At 42.6% G+C, this 24507-nt stretch overlaps 2 protein-coding genes across 8 annotated transcripts in view; one reads left to right on the top strand and one right to left on the bottom strand.

Annotated features, from left to right (window-relative positions):
- SRPK2 (SRSF protein kinase 2) overlaps window positions 1–17460 on the bottom strand; it is a 181447-nt gene extending 163987 nt beyond the window's left edge. For 2 of the 4 annotated variants that reach the window (XM_077264750.1, XM_077264749.1), the window contains exons 1-2: window positions 17264–17396; window positions 17100–17160 (exon numbers count right to left, since the gene is read on the bottom strand). In XM_077264750.1, the coding sequence (XP_077120865.1) occupies window positions 17100–17160; window positions 17264–17354 (152 nt within the window). In that variant the 5' untranslated portion in view covers window positions 17355–17396. Of the gene's footprint in view, window positions 1–17099; window positions 17161–17263 lie in introns of all 4 variants that reach the window. The other 2 variants (XM_077264748.1, XM_077264746.1) reach the window with 2 other exon arrangements.
- Window positions 17116–24507, top strand: part of PUS7 (pseudouridine synthase 7) — an 85667-nt gene continuing 78275 nt past the window's right edge. For 2 of the 4 annotated variants that reach the window (XM_077264754.1, XM_077264756.1), the window contains exons 1-4: window positions 17116–17241; window positions 20848–21226; window positions 22745–22829; window positions 22907–23008. In XM_077264754.1, coding sequence (XP_077120869.1) covers window positions 17151–17241; window positions 20848–21226; window positions 22745–22829; window positions 22907–23008 — 657 coding nt within the window. In that variant the 5' untranslated portion in view covers window positions 17116–17150. Of the gene's footprint in view, window positions 17242–17455; window positions 17665–20847; window positions 21227–22744; window positions 22830–22906; window positions 23009–24507 lie in introns of those variants that run through there. The other 2 variants (XM_077264755.1, XM_077264758.1) reach the window with 2 other exon arrangements.

The raw sequence follows: 24507 nt of genomic DNA on the forward strand, positions 1-24507 counted from the left end.
CAGGGATGTTTTATCTGAAACACTCTCGGCACTATAGCGAAGATGATACTATTCCGGAGCCACCCCAGCCTGATTTCAGCAGGTCTCTTCCGGACTAGTCTCATTTCTGGCAATGGTCCCTGCTCAGATCTTCAAACTATATTTTCCATGAAACGTTGGAATTTTACAGAGATGGGTACACCTGGATGTAATTGTATAACCAGGCTTTGATTCATGCCTGATGTTCGCTGAAGAACTGCATATATGATAAAACTGCATGGACTGTACCACTGAAGTTCTTCACAAGGGCAGTTACTGATGATGACTAGACAGTGCCTGTCACAGGTAAAATGAAGGAGATTATAGTTCCCCTGCTTAAGCCAGTACATGTCCGGGCCCGTCTGAAGTTTGCTAAAGAACATTTGGATTATCCAGAAGAGTATTGGGAGAATGTCATATGGTCTGATGAAACCAAAGTAGAACTGTTTGGTAGAAACAAAACTTGTCGTGTTTGGAAGAGACAGAATGCTGAGTTGCATCCAAAGAACACCATACCTACTGTGAAGCATGGGGGTGGCAACATCATGCTTTGAGGCTGTTTCTCTGCAAAGGGACCAGGATGACTGATCCGTGTACATGAAAGAATGAATGGGGCCATGTTTTGTGAGATTTTAAGTGCTAACCTCCTTCCATTAGCAGGGGCATTGAAGATCAAACGTGGATGGGTCTTTCAGCATGATAATGATCCCAAGCACACAGCCAGGGCAACGAAGGAGTGGCTTCGTAAGACGCATATGAAGGTCCCGGAGTGGCGTAGCCAGTCTCCAGATCTCAACCCCATAGAAAACCTTTGGAAGGAGTTGAAAGTTGGTATGGCCCAGCGACAGGCCCAAAGCAATCACTGCTCTAGAGGAGGACTGCCTGGAGGAATGGGCCAACATACCACCAACAGTGTGTGCCAACCTTGTAAAGACTTACCGAAAACATTTGACCTCTGTCATTGCCAAAAAGGGATATATAACAAAATATTGAGATGAACTTTTGTTAGTGACCAAATACTTATTTTCCACCATAATTTGCAAAGTAAATCTTGCACCTATGGTGTCAATTACAGGTCTCTCATCTTTTTAAAGGGAACCTGTCAACCCCCTCCCCAGGTGTTTTTAACTAAAAGAGCCACCTTGTGCGGCACTAATGCTGCATTCTGCCAAGGTGGCTCTTTTAGTTCGGGTCCCTTCCACCACTGAAAGAATCGTTTTTATAATTTGTCCCTCATACCTCAGGTCTTTTCCCCCTGACACAGACGCCTCCCAGCCAACAGTCATTTCCTCCTTTCTTCTGGGCACCGCCTCCTCAGCGTTCACTTATTTACCCGATGCCTGCGCTGTAATTTTTTTCCTTGGGCATGCGCAGTTAGCGCTGCCCGTCCACTGACATCACATGATGTCTTCCTTCTTGCACCTGCGTGGACGCGCGGCCCGAGATGCCGCCCCGCAGTCTCTTCTGATTTATTCACACTGCGGGGCTGGGAATCTTGGGCATTACTTCTCTGCGGCTCTCCCTCATCTCCCTCCACCTCTTTCCTACTGTGCAGCGTCATATATCGTCAGATCCCTATGACACTGCACAGTAGGAAAGAGGAATAAAGTCCATTTCCTTCCAGTAGCTGGGATTCAAAGGGGCAGACACATGGTTTTAGCATGCTATTAACCTGCATATTAACTACATATCTGCAGGTTAATGGCTTTTTTTGGCATGACAGGTTCCCTTAAAAATAAATTCTGGAGGCAGATTCTCATTTACATCTATATCTGACCCATGGAACTTAACAGCTCATTTACATATTAAGAAAAATGTGGATTTTACTTCAATAAAACTGTGGATCGCAGATATCAAAGAATAATTTTATTCAACTTTCTATGACTTACATACCCACACAGTTGGCTTAGGATGGTTGATCCAACTGACAGATTGGCTTTAATGACTTTAGAGATATGTTAACTATCCCCTTTTTGTAGCAACCAACTGCAGTATCACCAAGTAGATCAGGAGGCTTCTGTAATATGCACAGGTGCAGGTCCAAAAACTGAGACCCACATCTATCATACAAATGGCTTGTCCCTTGACTATAGGAAATGGTTCTCATGTTGGGTATATGCCTTGATCTCAAACAGCAGAAAAAAAGCAAACAGAGATGTCATGTGTTTATCGTGTCATTACATTAAACTATATGAGTCAGAAAAGAGTTTTAAACCTGGGATGATACCCAACTACAAAATAATTATACTTTCCAGGAGTCGGCCCGATAATGAAAATGACTTCAAGAGAACTCATCCAGCAGGTCACAAAATTTACAGGCTTCTGACTTTATCAAAGGTCAATTTTTTTTTTTACTATAAATAAATGTATAAAAGCTAAGCCAAAATTTGATTTAGGCCCCATTCAGACATCTATTTTTCAAGTAGGCCTTGTATCTGTGACTTTCACGTACTGTATAAAACACAAACCAAAACAGCCTGTGTCTGTATTTCATCCAAGTCACGGAACACAAGCTTGTCATACAAGTCTATCACTCCATACAAGTCAATGACAGCTGACAGAATCGATGCCAGAGGTGTCCTGTTCATTTTTAATATCGTAAAGGAGAAACTCTGAAATTTTTATGGATCTTTTTAATTTTATGAGAAAATCACCAATGAAACACTTGAGGTTAAAATGGACACACTGACCAAATACTGATGAAAACCTCATGCAAAACAGTCAGGAAAATCTGTTTATTCTTCTCATTTGTTATATATGCTCGCCTCTGGCATATAGGGATTGCCAGTGTTAGTTATTACTGCCTGGTTCTGGAGTTGGAGGTATATTTGGAGATTGTTCAGGCGAATATAGCTTGGAGTTTTGTCTAGTGCACATCCTGTTCCTCTCCTATTTGGTTTCTCCTTCCTTTAACTCCCCTGTGTCCCTCTGTGTTGTTTGGGGAGTGTATTTTGTATGGTTGGTATTTTAATTTATCCCTGTTTGTATTCCCTCATTTGTCTGATTAGTGTGTTTACTATACACTTCAGCTTCCCACTACCCTGGGTGGGGGAGGGTACAGATCAGGGTAGATATAAGAGCATAGCAAGGCGTCTCCACCTTCAGGAGTAATCTGAAGGACAGGGATAAACCAGGGAAACCCTAGTTCTAGGGACCTGGTTAGCGCCCAAAGTCTCAACACCTGTGCGACAGATTATTTACCTGTCTGGTAGGAACAGACTAATGTATTTAGGCTTCACGTGTCAGAAATGTGACAAAGCAAATAGATTCTAATTAAAAGAATGTGAATGTGTGCAAATTTAGTTTCTCACTGCATAAATAAAGAGATTCTGGGTAATTCTGTAGCATTTGGTTAGCAAACACAGACTGAAAAACCCTCTAGCGCAGAGAAAAAGGAGAGCAGCTGACTGCAGTGGCCAGATTATATCACTTTATTTTTTGTTAGAAAATAGAGCATCTGCAATCTGATTGGTTGCGTTACAAACCGTTCCATTTTTATAATTTGTAAAAAAAAATTAATAAAGTGAAGAAAAATAAATTTAAAGGGAATCTGTCAGCAGGTTTTTGCTATTTAATCAAAGAGCAGCAAACTATAAAACACCAAAGTCTAATTCCAGGGATGTGTCACTTATTAGGCTGTGTGTTGTAGTTTCAATCAGTGTTTTATCAGCAGATTACCACATCCTGACTAGGTCTCATGTGCAGCCAGTCCAGCTAATCTGTGTAACCCGGTCCCCACCACAAATTAGCAAATTGCTGACAACGTACTCAGGAAGATGCCAAACAGGGGTGTGAGAGAGACCGTATAGCATTTTGACCACCGCTACATCTACAACAGATGTAGATGCTATCAAAACTGCACCAAGCAGTCCAGTAAGTGATGCATCCCTGGAATCAGGCATCTTTAGCTCTATATTATACTGCTCTCATAGTAAAAAAAAGCGGACAGTTTTCCTTTAAGACAATCTTACCGACCTCTCCCTTTAAAACTAAGTATAACTATAACTCTATGGCAACTATGAACAGACAAATCAAACTAAGATGTGAATAGTGATTATGTGGTTATGTTCACATTTGTTACCTGCACAAGGGATTTTCAATCTGCATATGCAGTGCAGTAGGGTACATGAGAATTTAGCAAATCTCACCCGAGTGTTGTGGAAAAATCTAAACCAACCCATGGCAAAATCCAAAGTAAAAAGGGAAATGTATGCATGTGAATGTACCTATATAGTACTGTAGCATGGCTAAAGGGTGTGTAGTAGATGGGAGGTATGTGCCACATAAGTGCCTTGTTGCTGTAATGTAGCCCGGAGTATTTCTTGATTGTATATTACCATGTATATATGTGTGTTCAGGACCTGTGGTGATGTCAGACCACATGGCTAATCATGTGATGGGTTACTGGGTGTGGTTAGCTCTATATAAGACAGGCTGATCCTTAACACAGGGGTTATGTGTGGAGGTGCTAGCCTCCAGTGTGTTAGGCTCCAGCACGGAGCCTGAAGGAACGGACAGTTGTTTTTCTCTTTTGCCTGAGTTTAAGGCTATTTGTTTTTCCTGTTAATGCTAAACTGGTTTATGAAGCAATAAACCCTTGAACTTTTGTTGGAACCTGCCTCCTAAGTGTCAGCCGTCGCACCTGAGTGAGTGAAATCCCTACAGCACATTTCCATAAATTTGATTACCATTACTACAAAAAATGTTGTGCTGCAAATGATGATTAAAAGTGTTGTCCAGCAGAACACAATAACATATCCTATTGGAAAAATACCACTATACTTCTATGTCAGCACTGATCCCAACAGAGCTGCTTCCACATTGAGTTTGACAAAGTATAGACCTCCCTGGCACATAGCCAACAATAAGTATAAAAGGGGGCTGGCTAACTGGCTCATTACAAAAGCTAAGCCAGCTTCCTTCACCATTCTAGATTATTCTGAGACATGGGAGGGTGCTGGCTTAGCTGTTGAAATTAACGCTGTCCCTTCATACATAGTTCTGATATCGTGCCAACGAAAGAAGCTCTCATGTGTTGGCCCCAATGCAGAAATGAATCTGCCATGAAGGCAAGACTGGCCCTGAAACCAGGACATAGGAGCACATTTAAGGATAAAAGTCCTTTATGTGACATTTTAAACACAATGGAACATATTTTTCTTCTGCTGGATATCCCCTTTGTTCTCTCCTCCATTGTGTTTCGCCTCCACCGGCAGTAAATTACAGCAGTGTACCCTGTTTCATCTCCGACAGGCTACTGTGCCAGAAGAAAGCTACATGAACAGAGCCTATTAGCAATGCTCTAACTTTCTATCCTTGTATATATCTATTCCATCAGCCATAAAAGAAAAAGAAAAAAAAAAAAAACAGTCACCGTCCTTATTTTGAAGCCACTGATATTCAATTACAAAACTGTTTATGCAAAAACGCATGGAAAACTGTGCGACTTTTCTTGTTACTGAACAATTTGGAGAAAACATACAAAAAGTAGTTAAAAGGCTCCATTTTTTTTGCGAGTGGCATAAAATAATGAAAGTAGTCATACTCCCCTTACCGATTCCAGTTAGCTTTAGTTCTGATGCCTCTTAGGTAGCTTTGCCAGTTTCTATACTATCTTACCTCCCTAGTTAGGCGCGTGATGAAAAACTATGGGAAATCTTATAAAATTAAAATACAAACATTACTTATCTGTTAAATCCCAAGTGATTCCTGAGAGGTGATACTGGTGATCCCACTGATTGTGGTTTATGTAGAATTACATACTGGTGATCGAAACTCAATTCAGTAGAATCATAGGCGTATGACTATGGTGGCACTATAACAGGGTATCCATGCTCCTCCGGCTGGACAATATGTACTCACTTAGCGCAGTCCTTGAAGGCAGTCACGTGCCCACAAACACACAGTGGTATCATCACACATGGCAGACAACAGTCTATATTTATTCTAAATATTTTTTTTCACCATCATGTCCACAGATTTCTGCAATTTCCATGCAGATTAATGCGCAGAAATTATACAACAGCTTTTCCGGCTTTAAACTTATCCTTACTATAATCCAGTCATGTAGAGAGGCCTTTTTCTCTTAGGCTATGTGCACACATTGCGGATTTTGATGCGATTCCGCAGCATTTTTGGATGCGCGGAATTGCATCAAATCCGCAGTGTAATGCACAACCAATGTTAGTCAATGGGAAATTAAGAATTGGTGTGCACATGCTGCGGAAAAATATAGGTGAATTATTTTTGTGGATCTGCAGCATTTCTGCACCCATTGACTTACATCGAGTCAGGCAAATCCGCACCAAAACCGCAGGTTTAAAAAGATCTGCGTGTTTGCTGCGGAGTTGCGTGCGAGAAACGCTGCAGATAGGGAGGCGGAAGAGTGTGTGGGCGGAGACTGTGTCTCTGCAGAGAAGATGTGCGTGTCTGTGTGCAGGTGTGTGTGTGCGTGCATGCGTGCGGCCTGGCATCGTCCGATGGGACTACTAGTCCCATCCGGCTATGCCTGCCACAGTGACAGCTAGCCGATGATAGGACAGTAGTAAACCCATCATCCGGCTACTGTGTTCAAGTGTAAAAAAAAAACCAAAAAAAAAACCACACATACACACACATCCAGTACATACTCAGCATACAGCTAATCCCCTACGCCCTCAATCACCTGTAAAAAAAAAAAAATAAATAATAATAAACCAACAGCATACTCCTTGTTCCGACGTAATCCATTTAATAACGAGTGTCCCACGACGATCTCCCGGGTCGAGCTGTCACATTGGCAGGGGCCTCCAGTGATACAATGACAGCAGGTATCCTTCCGTCAGAGGTCAATTGAGTTCAAGCTATCACTTGTGGCACCGCTGCGTGGGAAAATTCTCACGCAGCAGTGCCGTAAAGTGAGAGCATGACCTCATTGAACCCTCAGTGATAACACTGCACAAGCCATTATTTCCTGTCAGTGTGTCACTGGAGGCCCTGTAGAGCGGCCACATATCCTGATGTTACAGCTTTATAGGGGAGATCGTAGCGGGACACTCGTTATTAAATGGGCTAAGTCGGAACAGGGAGTATTTGTTTATTTTTTTTTAGATTTTTTTTTTTTTTTTTTACAGATGATCGATGGTGTCGCATGGATTAGGAGAACAATAAACATAGCAAACTGTGTTTAGTGTTTTATTTCATTAAAATACTTAATTCTGGCTGTGTGTTTATTTCACCCCTTAACAACTATAGGATTAGTAATGGATAGGTATCTTATTGACACCTCTCCATTACTAAGCCGGGCTTGATGTCACCTTACAATACAAAGGTGACATCAACCCCACAACTATTACCCCATATGCTACCACTACAGGGCAGTGGGAAGAGAAAGGCTAAGTGCCGGAATTGGCGCATCTTAGAGATGCACCATTTCTGGGGAGGCTGTGAGCTGGTGTTTGTAGCTGGGGGGGGGGGGGGCAATATCCATGGCCCCTTCCTAGGCTATTAATATCAGCCCACAGCTGTCTGAATAGCCTTTTCTGGCTCTTAATTATAGGGGCATCCCACATCGTTTTTTTTGCCCCCCCCCCCCTATTTTAATAGCCAGTAAAGGCTAAATATACAGCTGCAGGCGGATATTCATAGCCTGGGAAGATCCATGGGTATTAACCCCTTCCCAGGCTATAAACATCGACCCCCAGTCGCTGGCATTCCCTATCTTGAGCAGAAAATTGCGCGGGAGCCCAAACCATTTTTTTTTTCATTTTTTGTTTAATTAAACAGATATTGCGTTTAAGGGCAGGGTCACACTTGCGAGAAACTCGCATGAGTCTCGCACCTCAATACCCGGCACTGCCGCCGGCACTCGGGACCGGAGTGTGCAGCTGCATGTATTCTCTATGCAGCTCAATGCTCTGGTCCGATCTTTATTTAGCCTACAAAAACGCATACAAATCCGCATGAAAATCCACATCAAATCCGAGCGGATTTTTACCTGTGTTTTCTGCCAAGAGATGCAAAATCTGCATAGAAAATTCCACAGGCAAATCTGCAACGTGTGCACATAGCCTGACGGTATGTGTCCATGGTCCGGAATCGCAGCGCTTTGGACGCAGCAGATACACCGCTCTGCCCAAAGCGCTGCCCCCTTTTGTATGCGCGGTAATTCCGCCTGTGTTCATTGAACACAGGCAGAACCACCGCATCCTATACATAGACTTATTTATCTTGCGGAGACTGTGCGTCTCTGCATGATAAATAGACATGCTGAGGTCTAGAAAGACGCGCCGCATGTCCAGTTAAGCAGGTCTGCCGCCTGCATGTTTGTACGCATAGTGGAGATGGGATTTCATAAAATCCCCTACAATATGCTGTAAAATCTGGACGCTGAGGATTGGACGCTGCGGCTGTATGCACCATCCAATCCGCAGCAAATACTGAAGGAATATGCCCCGTGGAAACATAGCCTTAGGCCGGGCGTCACACATAACGTATTAAAAAAATAATAAAATTTGGTCCGTTTTTAAATGCCGAGAATCACAGAAATGTTCTCTGAACAGTGATCCGTCAGGCGGGGCTGCTGCTCAGCCTAAGTGACTACCGCTGATGTCACTGAGCATGCGCAAACTCACAGCCTGACCTGAGGTGAACTCGGCAGCATGGGAAAACGTTCAGAAACTTTCCCCTGCTACAGAGTTCATGTCCAGTCAGGTGGGGAGGCTTTCATTCATTACACAGTGGTTTACAGCTGGGTTGGTAGCATTAGCACCCCTCCCGGTTGGAAACTATTTAACCCCTTGAGATGGATAGCAGCGTGGGATTTGACTGTACAGCGGACCGCCCCGGGTGAGTATAATCTAATGTCTTTTTCTCCTCTTTCAGGTAACATCGGCGGCTTATCTACAGCATTACAGAATGCCGTAAATAAGCCCCTGATGACGGTGAGCTTACCTCACCATCGATTTTAGGGGTGACCGGTTCCCTTTAATGTGGGAATCGCTGCCAGTGACTGGCAGAACTTTAATTAAGTCACTGTTCGTCACTGCTGCTGGGTTCTCATGGGACTCTCACTGTTCCAGCTGGCGTGGTGAGAGGTCACATTTCTCAGGTCTCTGATCAGCACACTGTCCAGATGTAGCAGAGTTGGGGAAAGTTGTAGACTCCGTCATTATGGATTAACAGCCAACAATTTTCAATTATATGACTTTTCTATGTGTGTTTCTTTATTCATCTTGTCTACGGGGTTAGTAATGGGGGTATCTGATACACTCCACTCCATTAGTAGCCCCTAGGCTTGATGTCAGTGGACATAAAACAGCTGACATCAATACCTCACTTGCCAACGCACCAGGGCAAGTGGGAAGAGCCAAGGCTAAGCACCAGAATTGGCACATCTAATGAATGAGCCAAATATGGGGCGGCTGAAAACTGATGTTGTAGGGGAGGGACCCTACTACTTTTTTTTTTTGCCCCCCGCCCCCCACCTTTTTTTTTTTAAAAACAGTAAAGGCTACGCAGACAGCTGGGAGCCGTTATGAATAAGCTGGGAAGATCCATGAATAGTGGCCCCGTCCCAGAATAATAATAAATAACAACACCAGCCCGCAGCTGTCTCCGTTCCCTCAGCTTGTTAGTAAAAATAAGGGGGATCCTATGGCATTTTTTGTTAAAAATTATTTAACAGGTTTAAAAAGGCTAAACACCATTTAGTGCCACATGAAAACCAATAAAAGGTGCCGGTTTGATATATAAATATGCAGGTATCAGGTTTTGCTGCGTTTTTTTTGTGCCCAAACCTAAAGAAGTTGAATCAGATTACTTTTTAACGCACTAAACCTTTTCAGAATGCACAAAAGACAAATGTACCCTGACAAAAACAGTAAAAAAAAAAAAATCTGCAAAAAACATGGAAACCACTCAGCAAAACCTTTTTTTGACGTTGCTTCTTTATCGCCAAGAGAGCAGGTTTTGCCTACAGAAAGGAAAACGCAACGTGTTAAGATAGCGCACACGTCCGGAATTTCCTTGGCAATTCCAGAACTCCCTGCCGCGGGAAAAACGCATGCAGAATTGGCATGCGTTTTCCCGCTAAACACTAGCGTTTTGCAAGTGTAATTAGCTTGCAGAATGCTAAAGTTTTCCAAGCGATCTGTAGCATCGCTTGGAAAACTGATTGACAGGTTGGTCACACTTGTCAAACATAGTATTTGACAAGTGTGACCGACTTTTTACTATTGATGCTGCCTATGCAGCATCAATAGTAGAAAGATCTAATGTTAAAAAAAATTAAAAAATAATAAATTGTGATATTCTCACCTTCCGGCGTCCCCGGCAGCCTTCCCGATCCTCGCGATGCTCCGGTCCCAGTAATGCCTAGAGGCAATGACCTCAGATGACACAGCGGTCTCGCAAGACCGCACGTCATCGCATTATTGGGAACGGAAGCATCGCGAGGAACGGGAACACTGCGAGGGACGCCGGAAGGTGAGAATATCACAATTTATTATTTTAATTTTTTTTATTTTTTTAACAATTATATGGTGCCCAGTCCGTGGGTGAGAGTCTCCTCTCCTCCACCCTGGGTACCAACCGCACATAATCCGCTTACTTCCCGCATGGTGGGCATAGCCACATGTGGAAAGTAAGCGGATTAATGCATTCATGTGTGTACGGAATCGCCACGATTCCGCACAAAGAATGAACATGCTGTGTTTTTTTCCGGAATGCGATTCCGCAGCGCAAAAAAAAAGCAGCATGTGCACAAAAAATGCGGATTGCATTCTAATAGGATGCTTAATGTATGCGTTTTTTTTGCAGTTTTATCGCGTTTTTATAGCGAAAAAACGTGACAATTCCTGAACGTGTGCACATAGCCTAAAAGTCAGGCTACAAACATATTTCTGCCTGATCTTAACCTAGGAAACAATTAAGTAGGCCAGAGTATAAAATATAACCTTTATTGGTGGAGGATGACAACTTAGTCACACCTTGATCATTCTACTCATAATTAAAGGATCAGCATCTTAAATAAAACAAGTTTATATACTTTCCCATTAAATAAAACAGGATGGTCTAGAAAATAAGTGAAATTGTACTGCACAAAGACTTCCCATCATCAAGGTAAATGACAGGTGGAGCACAGCCTATGAATTGGTCATAAGAAACTGAAACATAAGTCCTGTCACATAAAACATATGGCAGGTCCTCTATATACCTGTTTACATTGCTCTATGTGGCAGCCAAAACCATGGTTGCAAGATTTACTTTTAATCTACAATGTGGCAGAATCAATTTGCCAGAAAATGCGGTAAGGCTACTTTCACACTAGCGTTAACTGCATTCCGTCACAATGCGTCGTTTTGCCGAAAAAACGCATCCTGCAAAAGTGTTTGCAGGATGCGTTTTTTCACCATTGATTAACATTAAGCGACGCATTGTGACGGATTGCCACACGTCGCACCCGTCGTGCGACGGATGCGTCGTGCAGTGGCGGACCGTCGGGAGCAAAAAACGCTACATGTAACGTTTTTTGCTCACGACGGTCCGCTTTTTCCGACCGCGCATGCGCGGCCGGAACTCCGCCCCCACCTCCCCGCACCTCACAATGGGGCAGCGGATGCGCTGGAAAAATGCATCCGCTGCCCCCGTTGTGCGGCGGAGACAACGCTAGCGTCGGGAGCCCGACGCTAGTGTGAAAGTAGCCTAAGACTCCAATAAGACCAGAGTACGGAGGAAAACCTTGTGTAATAAGCGGCATGTAACCTGCTCACTTATCTGATTACCCAAACGCTCCTCTTTGTTAAGCATCAACGGTCTTTTGTGTCACAAACTTCACACACGCAAAAGAATTTGTTTTACCTAGAAGGACTCACGTCATCTTAAATACTTCATTCAAGTGATTACCTCAATGATTACCGTAATCAAGTGACTTCGTTATTTCTGTTCTTAATAACAAAAAAAACAACAAAAAAACACACACACACACACACACACACACACACACACACACACACCACAACTCAAAAAGCTCATCCTGCTTGTATACAGATCACACAACATAAAATCAAGAAATCTCCGGTATCAACCAAGCTGCAAACTAAAAAAATCCTGACTCCATCCCATCTGGATTAAACAGGAGCTGAAATCGCTCTCAATTTAGTAGTAATACAGATCAGGTAAAAGCCGTAGCCCACTAATGACCAGCAATAAACGTGGAGACTCATTGAGATCTCAAACAGAATTTGTCAGTAGGTCTCTGCCATGTAATCTGAGGACAGCATGAGGTAGGGGTTAAAACACTGAACTCAACCATGTATCACATGTGTTTACTTAGACTGAAGCTTTAATCACCTGGTGATTAACATTGCTGTGACTAGCTGGCCTCATGCTTGCAAGTCCGACTCTGCCCCCTTCTGTGATCAGCAGCTCACTGTCTATAGACCTTGTATATACAGAGCCTGGTGTGGGTGGGGTTAGCTTTCGCAGCTCTGCTGCATTGCTAAATCTAAAAACCGATAGGGCCAGAACTACTGCACCCAGTAAAGTAACATTACAGTACAATGTATTGGTGTATGCTTTATTTTATATTGCCACATTAAACAGCAACTTTTTTGTGACACATGCGTTAACATCTATTGTAAAGGATAAAAAGGTTATACAAATAGAGACAACCGATATGACAAATTGTTCCATTACTGTTGCAGAATTCTGTTTGTTACCAAGAGTCCATGAGCTGGTGGAAAAAGGGAAGGGAAAACACTCCAACTCCTTTCATGTTGGTCTACTAGCACTTCAACTCATTCAATAGTGACTGTTCAGACTTGAAAATAAAAAGAATTACGGTAACTTGAAGTCAATTCGAAGAGAACAAACCCTTTGCTGCACAGGCTGCGGTACACAGTCCGACCTCAGTGTTTGCACTACGTTATGGGCTGCCTGCAGCATTTACAGCAGAGGGTGTGTTACAGTGAACTTTCCTTCAGACACAGATAATGATAATTATTATAAATGCTTATAACAGCACATTTTAGTGATTCGCCTCCCCACCACCAATGTATTGGCCGCAGATACGGTTAACTAAACAGGAGAAAACTGCACAGCTAGCTGGAAGGCAGACACTGACAACTACCTTCTTGTCAAAGGAGTCTGGCTCAGAAAGCGCTTTTTCGGAATCCTGCTCTTAGAGCAGAAATAAAGCAAATGTGAACAATCTTCAACCAACAAGGTAGAATCAAAAGTAGTTGAGTAGCAAAATGATATAATGTAAACTGAATATGTTGGGAATTGTAAGTATACAGCTATATAATGTGATGACTGCAATATATTAAAAGGATAAATACTTTCATGGGAGTGTTCCTTTAATAAGATCTAAGTTGTAAAGTAGTTTTACAAGCATTTTAAAATTTTACGCATTTAAAGGGAATCTGTCACCACATGTGATCTATCTAAACTATTAACATGGTCTAACAGTTCATAGACTGCTGAGGAGAGTGATCCATATATATCAGATGCCTTGTTGTCGAGAAATCATCTTTTATCACTTCATATAAATGATCGCTTCCAGACTGAGGTACTGGAAAGTGTGGTTCATTACGCAATGGCTTATGGTCACTTTGCATAGGTGCTCCTCCATGTCTAGTTTCCTAGCCTGGTAGGGGCGACACACAAGACTGATCCACTTGGGTTGCTAGACTGAGGGCACCACCTAATGTTATGAAGTGTGGCCTCTATCATATGGCAAGGAGGATGGTTATTAGTTATTGCCTTAGAATCATGCACTGTGATTGATAAGACCACCAATGCATTTATGTATACAGCAATCATGTACCCTATTGATCTGTAACCACACTGCCCTATTCTGTGTTTTAATGTTTTTTTATGGGACTTTTTGTTGCTGTGTATGTTTGTTAGATTTAATAAAATGTATAATTGTTATACTGTAGTATATATTCTTCATTGTTTACTTAAAGTTAAAGGTTTTTATATGAATTTATGTAGGTACCCCCAAGATCTATAGTTATTTTGATATAGAAATAGGTTTGGTAATCCTTTTTTCGGTATTAACTTCTGGGGACATCGCTGCCTGGAAGATACAAGTGCTTCTCACTAAATTAGAATATCATCAAAAAGTTAGTTTATTTCAGTTCTTTAATACAAAAAGTGAAACTCATATTATATAGGAGTCATTACAAACAGAGTGATCTATTTCAAGTGTTTATTTCTGTTAACGTTGATGATTATTAGGGTTGATCAAATAGCTTCGGATAAGTGCTTATCTGAAAAGCTATAGCGCTTACTGAATAGCTGCATCTGTAACCTGGATACCTGGAGCGCTCCCGATAATCAGCTGTTCAGTGCCGCAGTTGCATGTGTCATGGCAGCGTGACAGGCACAACACATGCATAGATAGCCCAACAAACAGGCTCTCCATGCATGTTGGGCTATCCATCTTGAACAAGATTCTCTGGTCTGACGAGATGAACATAGACCTTTTTGGTGATAATTCTAGGCTGTATGTGTGGAGAAAACCAGGAACTGCTCATCACCTGCCCAACACAATCCCAACAGTGAAACATGGTGGTGGCAGCATCATGCTATGGGGGTGTTTTTCAGCTGCAGGGATAGGATGACTGGTTGCCATTGAAGGAAACATGAATGCTGCCAAGAACAGAGATATCCTGGATGACAACCTCTTCCAGAGTGCTCTGACTGAAGGTTCACCTTCCAACAAGACAATGACCCTAAGCACACAGCTAAAATAACAAAGGAGTGGCTTCAGAACAACTCTGTGACCATTCTTGACTGGTCCAGCCAGAGCCCTGACCTAAACCCAATTGAGCATCTCTGGAGAGACCTTAAAATGGCTGTCCACCAACGTTCACCATCCAACCTGAAGGAACTGGAGAGGATCTGCAAGGAAGAATGGCAGAGGATCTCCAAATTCAGGTGTGAAAAACTTGTTGCATTATTCCCAAGACTCATGGCTGTACTAGCTCAAAATGGTGCTTCTACTCAATACTGAGCCAAGAAGCAGTAACACACACAACGCACATGCTGCCCCTTCTATACAAGCGGTGGGTATGTGCGTTGTGTATGTTACCCACCGTGTGTATAGAAGGAGCAATAAAACATACACTGTACATACCCACCACCTGTAGAGGAGCAGCAACACATACAATGCACTTAATGATCCTTCTCTAGAGGCAGTGGGCATGTGCAAAGTATGCTTTACTGCTCCTATACAGGCGGTGGGTATGTGTTACTGCTCCTTCTATACAGACGGTGGGTATGTGCCTTGTATGTGTTACTGCTCCTCTACAGGTGGTGGGTATGTACACTGTGTGTTTCATTGCTCCTTCTATATAGATGGTGGGTAACACACACAATGAAAAATACCTACGGTCTGTATAGAAGGAGCAGTAACAGAAATAATATACATAACCAACACCTGTACAGAAGGAGAAGTAAAACATGGTGGGTATGTGTGTTGTATGTCTTACTGCTCCTTCTGTACATGCGGTGGGTATGTGCATTGTATGTGTTACCCACCGTCTGTATAGAGGGAGCAATAAAACATACACTGTAAATACCCACCACCTGTAAAGGAGCAGCAACACATACAATGCACATACCCACCATCTTTATAGAAGGAGCATTAACACATAGTCGCCGCCTGCTCAGAAGGAACAGTAAAACACACAACGCACATACCCACCGTGTGTATAGAAGGAGCAGTAACACACCCAACTCACATACCCACCACCTGTTAAGAGCAGCAACATATACAATGCACATAATGCTCCTTCTGTACAGGCGGTGGGTAACACATAAAATGTACATATACAGCAGTAACACATACAATGTACATCTACAGCCTGTAGAGAAGCAGTAACGAATACGATGCACATATCTACAACACCTGTACAGAAAGAGCAGTGACACATACAATACCCATATCCACCGCCTGTACAGAAGGAGCCGTAAACACATACCATACACATACCTACCGCCTATACAGAAAGAGCATATCCATGGCCTGTACAGAAGGAGCGGTTTCACATACAATGTACATACCCACAGCCTGTAGTAGTGCAACACAAACAGTGCACATATATACACCTCCTGTACAGAAGGAGCAGCAACACGAACACAATGCAAATGCCCACCGCCTGTACAGAGGGAGCAGTAACACATATACACAAACGCACAATACACCCACAGCCTGTAAAGAAGCAGTAACACATATACACACACAATACACCCACTGCCTGTACAGAAGGAGCAGTAACACATATACACACACACACACACAATACACCCACCGACTGTACAGGAGCAGTAACACAAGTACATATATACATACACACAATACACCCACTGCCTGTAGAGAAGGGGCAGTAACACATATATATATATATATACACACACACACACACACACTACACCCACTGCCTGTACAGAAGGAGCAGTAACACAAGTACATATATACATACACACAATACACCCACCGCCTGTACAGAAGGAGCAGTAACACATATACACACAATACACCCACTGCCTGTACAGAAGGAGCAGTAACACATATACATACACACAATACACCCACTGCCTGTACAGAAGGAGCAGTAACACATACACACACACACACACACAATACACCCACCGACTGTACAGGAGCAGTAACACAAGTACATATATACATACACACAATACACCCACTGCCTGTACAGAAGGAGCAGTAACACATTATATATATATATATATATATATATATATATATAGATATAGATATAGATATATATATATATATATATATATATATATATATATATATATATATATATATATACACACACAAACACACACACACCGCCTGCAGAGAAGAGGCACTACACTACACTACATGTCAGCACTAAACAATGAGACTGCGGCCGGGCTCCTCCATCCCACACAGCAGGGACAGCCGGTACCGGATGGGCAGTCTGTCCTGTGCCTTGTGGCGATGCTCCCACCCTCAGCGGCACAGCCCACCCTCAGCGGCACAGCCCACCCTCAGCGGCACAGCCCACCCTCAGCGCCAGCCTCTGCTGACAGCTACTCACTTTTTCCGAGCCTTCTCCTTCTTTCCCTTCGGCCTCCTCTTCCGGGCCTGCATGGCCAGCACTGGGGAAGAAGCAGGGAAGACACGTTATAGGAGGACAGAGCCGGCCGCGCCGACAATGGCGCCGGGGAGAGCGCAGGGCAGTAAGTGTGCGCAGTGTCTTACCCTTCCCCGAGCTCATCTCCTCCTTGCTCAGCGCGCCGCTGCCGGTGCCGGCCGGGGCTCTGTACACGCAGGCGCAACCCTCGGCTTCCATGGGCCGTGTATGATCGCGCCGTACAGCGCGCTGCTCTCCACACTGCGTCACCCGCTCCCTCCTCTGACTCCTCTCCTAGGCAACCGCTGCCTCCTCTGTACGACTGCGCCGAGCGTGCAGGGGGCGCTCTTGCCTCGCTCGCAGCTTGTTTGTGGCTGGGAGGACTGGAGGTCAGGTGGCGGTGGCGGCGGGTGAGAAGGCTGCGCTCCACGTGTGGTGAGGGGACTGATGCTCGCTGGTGTCGTGCTCTTCCGTTATTCTAGTCTCTGCAAACAAGTCCTACACGTTGGCCATTTCCCGCCGGTGACAGGTCAGTATGGTGTACAGTCCGCGGCCTGCTCAGGTGTGCTGCCAATGGCGGGCTGTTGTCTGCTTCCTGCAGTGTAAACTGAACGGGAAAATACTACGAACTGTTCTCACGGCTTGTGTATACTCCTGTGGGAGGACGAAGCATTAAAGGGGTTAATGGGTTTTCTGGGGCCTTAACGGGGTTGTCTGGGCAAAAGAACCCTTTACCCAAGAGATGGGCTATATAGGAAAAAACTCTCCGCAACCTGGCTGGGTAGACTGAGCTGAGGCCGGTCTGAGTGGTCAGGAAGTGGTGGTGTCAGCGATCCATCAGCTGCCGGACCGCTGCTGCCTGTGATTGGCTGCAGAGGACAGGTGACTTTGATATTTGAAGGTGTCGCTCATCTCGGTGTCACCAGATCAGTGCAGCCAATCAGAAACTGCAGTTTTCTGGCGACTACTGGAATTGTGACCACTACTCTTTGTGCCTCCGCTGCGTTCAGGTGGGGGTCGGTGGGGGGTCTGGCTGAGCATATTCTTTTTACATATCCAGTCACTTGGGCAAAGTTTATCAGCTATTCAAATATTTTTAGCTTGTTTTGTTATACATGGGGCCTAATTATTGTTATAATTATTTTCTTTTTTGGGGGGAGGGGGATATCAGCAGGGGAAAAAAAGAAATAGTTGTGTTTCTCCCATTTTTATGACAACGACGGACCACTAAAATAGATTTTTAAATAGTGTTCCCCTTTCTGTATCGATTATTTTAATACATCGGGTGCATTTTTTTCCTTTAGGGTAGGTCTAGTAATGGCAATTTGGATTGGCCTTGGTTTTAATGTTTCCTGTATTTCACACATTGGGCTATCCCAAATACTTTATAAAAGTCCTTTGTAGGGCATTTCAACATTTTATATATTTTTTAATCTGGTTTTCCTTGTAAATGGGGCTGGTATAATAGCCCTCTCCTAGGATCCAACAGATCTGGCTTTCCCACTACACCCAGCAATCACATGTCAACACTTCCTGTATACTATGCATACACTCAGGGCTGCCACCAGGAATTTCACAGCCCTATACTGTCAACAGTTTCGGGTCCCCTTGAGACTCCACCCCAGTTCCGCCTCCATCTCTCAAATCTTCTACAGTCTCACCGCCAACTCCTGGAAAACTTCACTAATGCACAACATCCTCACCAATCACACATTAACAGTTCCCATCAAACCAAATATTGCCATCACCTAGTGACCGACGAATAATACTACATACAAGGGACAAATACAGCCACACCATGACCAGATCACAGACTATCACCATATAGTGACCGAATAACACCATATATAAGAGACAAATACAGCCAAATCAATACCAGGCCATATATAACCACCACATAGTGACCAAATAATACCACATACAAGGAGCAAATACCGTCCCCATAACCAGATTACATATTTACCACCACATAGTGACCGAATACTACAATACTGATTATTAATAAACTAAACACAATACTAACATTTCCGTAAGTGCCATTATACACAGGAGCTCTATACATAGTATACAGTATATAGTGTCAGTGTACAGATAATACAGGGATCACCAGTGACATTATACACAGGAGCTCTGTATACAGTTCATAGTGTACAGGTACTAGTGACATTATACACAGAAGCTCTGTATATACTATATAGTGTATTGTGTCATGAAAATGAGGACAACAAAGGAGTAACTGGTGATAACTGAGTAAAAGTCAAGTGTTAACTTTATTTATATATCAAAGATAAAAATAAGAATCCATATTAGACATTAACAGCACCAAGACCGTGCAGATGTATCGGGGTCACCCATTAAGAGTGAAAGAGTCAAAGATTAGATGCATAACAATAAGTCACAATCATGTGGAAAGCTCCAAATAGAAGCCAACTCAAATGGGTAACAGAGGCGTCTAATAGACAGTAATGCAATATGAAGTAATAGCAAAGGGCAGCGCTTACCAACAGTATGGACCAATGTAGTGGTGGCCCCGGGCCGGAAGTCAGACCCCGACCCGCATTTCACTGGCACACAAAGCCGCTTTCTCAATGGTTATTGGTTGCACTGTATTGTGTCAGTGTACAGATAACACACTGGCTCACCAGTGATGTTTCTAGTTGAAGTCCTTTATCTTCGCTTTTCTTTATCCAGCACAGACCGCCATCACTTCTTCCATTCAGAACTTGTCTCTGCAGAAAATAACACATAGTTGTCTAGAGCATCGCTTCCAGAGCACATTCCCCACTTTTTCCCCAACTTCTACACTACAACAGATGAAGAAAAAGCGACAGTGTCTCCCTGTACAGTAGCAGGACGCACCCTCAGTTCATCATCATCATCATCATGTTCTCCCCCACCTCAAGTAATTACCATTTGCTGTCCCCCTCCCTCAGTCTCAATCATCACCATTTGCAGTATTCCATCCCCCAGTCTCAATTCATCATTTTATATTATCTGCTTCCCCCATTTTCAATTCATCATCATTTGCTGTCCCCACCCCCAAGTCTCAATTCATCATTATTTACTCTCCCACACACCCCAGTCTCAATTCACCATTTGCTGTACCCCACTCCCCCGTCTCAATTCATCACCATTTGCTGTACCCTATCTTCCAGTCTCAATTCATAATTATTATCCCACACCCCCATTCTCAATTCATCACCGTTTTCTGTCCCCACCCAACCCTACTACATACAGAAATGGAAATGCAGAGGGAGGAAGCACAAGAAGTACAGATTCAGTTACAGATAGAGGGAGGACATGATGTCAGAGACATAGCACAATAACTGTTATTTTGTAGTAATCAGTGTACCTTGTTTATCCTGGTGGTGAAGAAGGCTTTGATGTTGTCTTTCTGATTTAAAATAATAAAAATTACATACTTAAAAAGAAATAAAGTGCAGTACATTTGCGTAAAAATGTTGAGACTTCATAAAAAGTCGCAATGATGATTCTGCAGAAAACATCTGTAAACGGCACCAACCCTCACCCATAATTACTAACATGAAAACCAACAGGCAAACTCTTACTACAAGCTTAAAAAGGCACAAATGAGAAACCGGTGAAAAATGTATCTAGTCAAGAAAAGTTGCAATAATGAATGGGGCTCTTAATATTTTTTTAAAAGGTTAATTATTTTGTAAAAATATGTTTTTTAACTTTTATCCACCAGTTTTATTTAAGAAGTTCCACAGTGCCTTCCAAACTATGGAGTCTGTTGAAATGACAACCATTTCACTGAAACGCCATCTTACAGCTGAAGACCTTGCCATTGATGAAGCAAAAAGGCAAAAGCTTTCAGAAAATGATTTTACTGATGAATCAGTCACCGGACTTCAGGAAACTGTTCAAACTAAAAAAGCCATACCAATAGAAACTGTTGCTGAAGAGAATGGTGAAAGTGAAGAAGAGGAACGCTTGGAGGGGGAACCTGATGATGGTGACACTGAGAGCTTTGCTGATATGATGAAACATGGGTTGACTGAACTTGATGTTGGGATCACCAAATTTGTGAGCTCTCATGAAGGTTTCTCTGGAATCTTGAAGGAAAGGTAAAGCCATTGCTATACTGTTTGTATAAGTTGTATACGTGATATAAGTGTAAATAACCATTTACCCTTCCAGTAAGCCGTGCACTCATTCTTCAGTCTTATTCATGCCGATTTTTTTTTTTTTTTTTTTTTTTTTTTTTATAGTTTCATAGGTAAGAAAAAAGACTCGAGTTCAACTTACAGTCTAACATTGTGACCAAAAGGATAAATAATAATAATAAAACAATGCTTTATCATACTGCAGAACAAAAAGTGGAATAGCACGTGATAAAGACGGATATAAATAAACATGGTACCGCTGAAAACGTCATCTTGTCCAGCAAAAACAAGCCGCGATACAGCTCCATCAGCGAAAAAACTAGCTCTCAGAATAAAGCAACGCAAAAATAATTATTTTGTCTATAGAATAGATTTTATGTAAAATATTAAAAAAAGTATAAATGAGGTATCGCTGTAATCGTACTGACCCGAAGAATCAAACTGCCTTATCAATTTTAGTACACATGGAACGGCATAACCCCCCTCCCCCGAAAAAAAAGCCTGAATTGCTGGTTTTTGTTCATTCTGCCTCCCAAAAATAGAATAGAAAGCGATCAAAAATTGTCATGCGCCCGAAAAAGGTACCAATAAAAGCATCAACTCATCCCACAAAAAACAAGCCCCCACATGGTTCCAGCTGCTGGAATACTCAATGCTCTCCACACCGGCACTATGGGCGTGGAGAACAGTAAATATTCATTGATGTTTGATAGCGGGCACAGTAACCTCATCCGCTGTCTTGCTACAGCTGCCGGGCTATTGCTAAAGGGAATAAATATTCACTGCTTTCCACACCCATGGGAGTGGAGAGCAGTGAATATTCATTCTCTTTAAGTGGGAACACATGATCGCCCGGCGGCTGCAGGAAGCCGGTAAGTGCAACTACTATGCCCACTACTAAACAAGTGAATATTCACTGCTCTCCACTCCTATGGAAGTGGAGAGAAGTGAATAGTAATTTCTCTTCAGCGGGCACAGGTGTTCGCTGCAGCAGTCGGCTCCTGCCTCCTGTGACCAGCTGCTCCGCCTCTGCCCGCTTCCCCTTTGTCTTGTGAGACATTCACTTGAGTATAAGCTGAAGGAGGGGGCTTCTTCAGCATAAAAAATGTGCTGAAAAACTCAGCTTATACATTAGTATATACGGTAAATGGACGCTTTAACGTCACATTTAATGGACACATGTCACAGTGTCTCCCTGGCCTTCTCCTTTGTAGGAGCAATGGCATGTAGAAATCCAACAAATACCACCCTTAATTGAAATGAGCAAAATACAAAATAGAAAAGCCAGCTCAGACAAAACTGAGGAAATATATAGGAAATCTACATTAGATATGTAGTATTAATTATTCCATTTGTTGTTCCATTTACAGCATTTCCAGGTGTTGATGGAGGTACAATTTTGAATACAGACTATTTTATTGAATGTTATTTTTCCCCTCTTTATCGCAGTAGCTTCATATTATTTTTTTTCTATTTTAGATATTCTGATTTTGTCGTTCATGAAATAGGAAAAGATGGAAAGATCATTTACTTGAATGATTTATCAGTTCCGGCAGATAATGAGGTAAATCTCCTAGTCTTTTTATAGTTGCTGAGTGTATCTTAAGTCTTGCTTAGGAAGTTAATTTTCTGTCTCCATAGGATCCTGCAGAAGATATTTATTCAGTTTTATCAGAGGATGAAAAGAAACGTTTAGAAGACCTTCAGCTGTTTAAAAATAAGGAATCCAATGTAGCAATAGAGGTAATCAGTGTGCTTATGTACTTTGTCAGGGAGGTCCTTCTCACTGACATGTACGTTGTTACTTGAGCCTGTTAATAATAAGATTAATATGTGGGCTAGTCTACCTCAAAAGCTGGTCACATCGGGAACCGTTGATGGTTTCAGATAAGGCTTGGATGTTGTTGTTTTTTTGTTTGTTTGTTTTTTAAAGAAAATAACATAAGTGCTTATGTAAAGTTCTGTTGTAAATGTTTGGTCCAGTGCGTCAACAATTGGTATCAGCAGGGAAAAATTATCTCTTTTGGTTCATACTGGATCTTGCATTGTGGTTGTGCATGTGCCTCTTCCATTTGTCTTTTCCCATACCTTGGTTGAGTTTGATGGACACTTTGTCATTTTTCAACCGTATTAACTAAGTTACCAATTATTTAGGTTAAAGCAATAAACTTTCTCATTCTCTTCGTTAAGAATATATCTTAGAAAAAAAAGCTAACTCCTGCCCTAAGCTAATCCCTGGCAGCCGACACCAAGTTATTCATTTTAACTTGGTGTTATTCTGAGGCAGACTTAGCAGATGTGTCTCTCTCCTTTGCCAGGACAGAGTGGTCATGCATATGAGTTCCTCCTTTCACTTTCTCTCTGGCTTCATTGGAGGACACAGGAAACCATGGGTGTATTCTGCTGCCACTAGGAGGTTGACACTATGCAAAAAAAGTTAGCTTCTCCCCAGCACTATATACCCACCAACTGGCAGAAAGCTAATCAGTTCTAGCTTAGTGTCAGTAGGAGGTGGACACGGGCTGCCTCAGCCCCGTATCTACCTTAGGTTTTGTTGTTTTTTATTAATGATGTCTATTTTTCAGATACAGCTTGTGATTCTGGGCGACGGAGTGTAATGGGTCACTCCGCTCTCCCCCCTAAAGACCGATAGCACAGTGTAGGAATGCGTCACTACTGTACCCTCTCGTGTCTGGCAGGCAGGACCCCATGCTTTCTAATACTTCAAGCGTGTTTGGAGCATCCACAAGGCCGAAGATGCGGACTGGTCCTTGCCACTACCTCCCTACGCCGCCCGCACTCAATAGCCAGTCACTCAGGGGAGGAAGACGGAATCGTTATCAGACGTACAGATCCGTCTTCCAGCGCCACTTCTGCGAAGAAGGATACGGGATCTTCTGGACAGGTATACATGCGGCAGCAGGGGGCTCCTTTTTTTAAAAAAAAAAATATATATATATATATATATATATATATATATATATATATATATATATATATATATATATATATATATATATATATATATATATACAGTACAGACCAAAAGTTTGGACACACCTTCTCATTTAAAGATTTTTCTGTATTTTCATGTATTTTTATGAAAATTGTACATTCACACTGAAGGCATCAAAACTATGAATTAACCCATGTGGAATTATATACTTAACAAAAAAATGTGAAACAACTGAAATTATATCTTATATTCTAGGTTCTTCAAAGTAGCCACCTTTTGCTTTGAT

This window comes from Ranitomeya variabilis, chromosome 5 (assembly GCF_051348905.1).
Source record: "Ranitomeya variabilis isolate aRanVar5 chromosome 5, aRanVar5.hap1, whole genome shotgun sequence".
NCBI lineage: Eukaryota > Metazoa > Chordata > Amphibia > Anura > Dendrobatidae > Ranitomeya > Ranitomeya variabilis.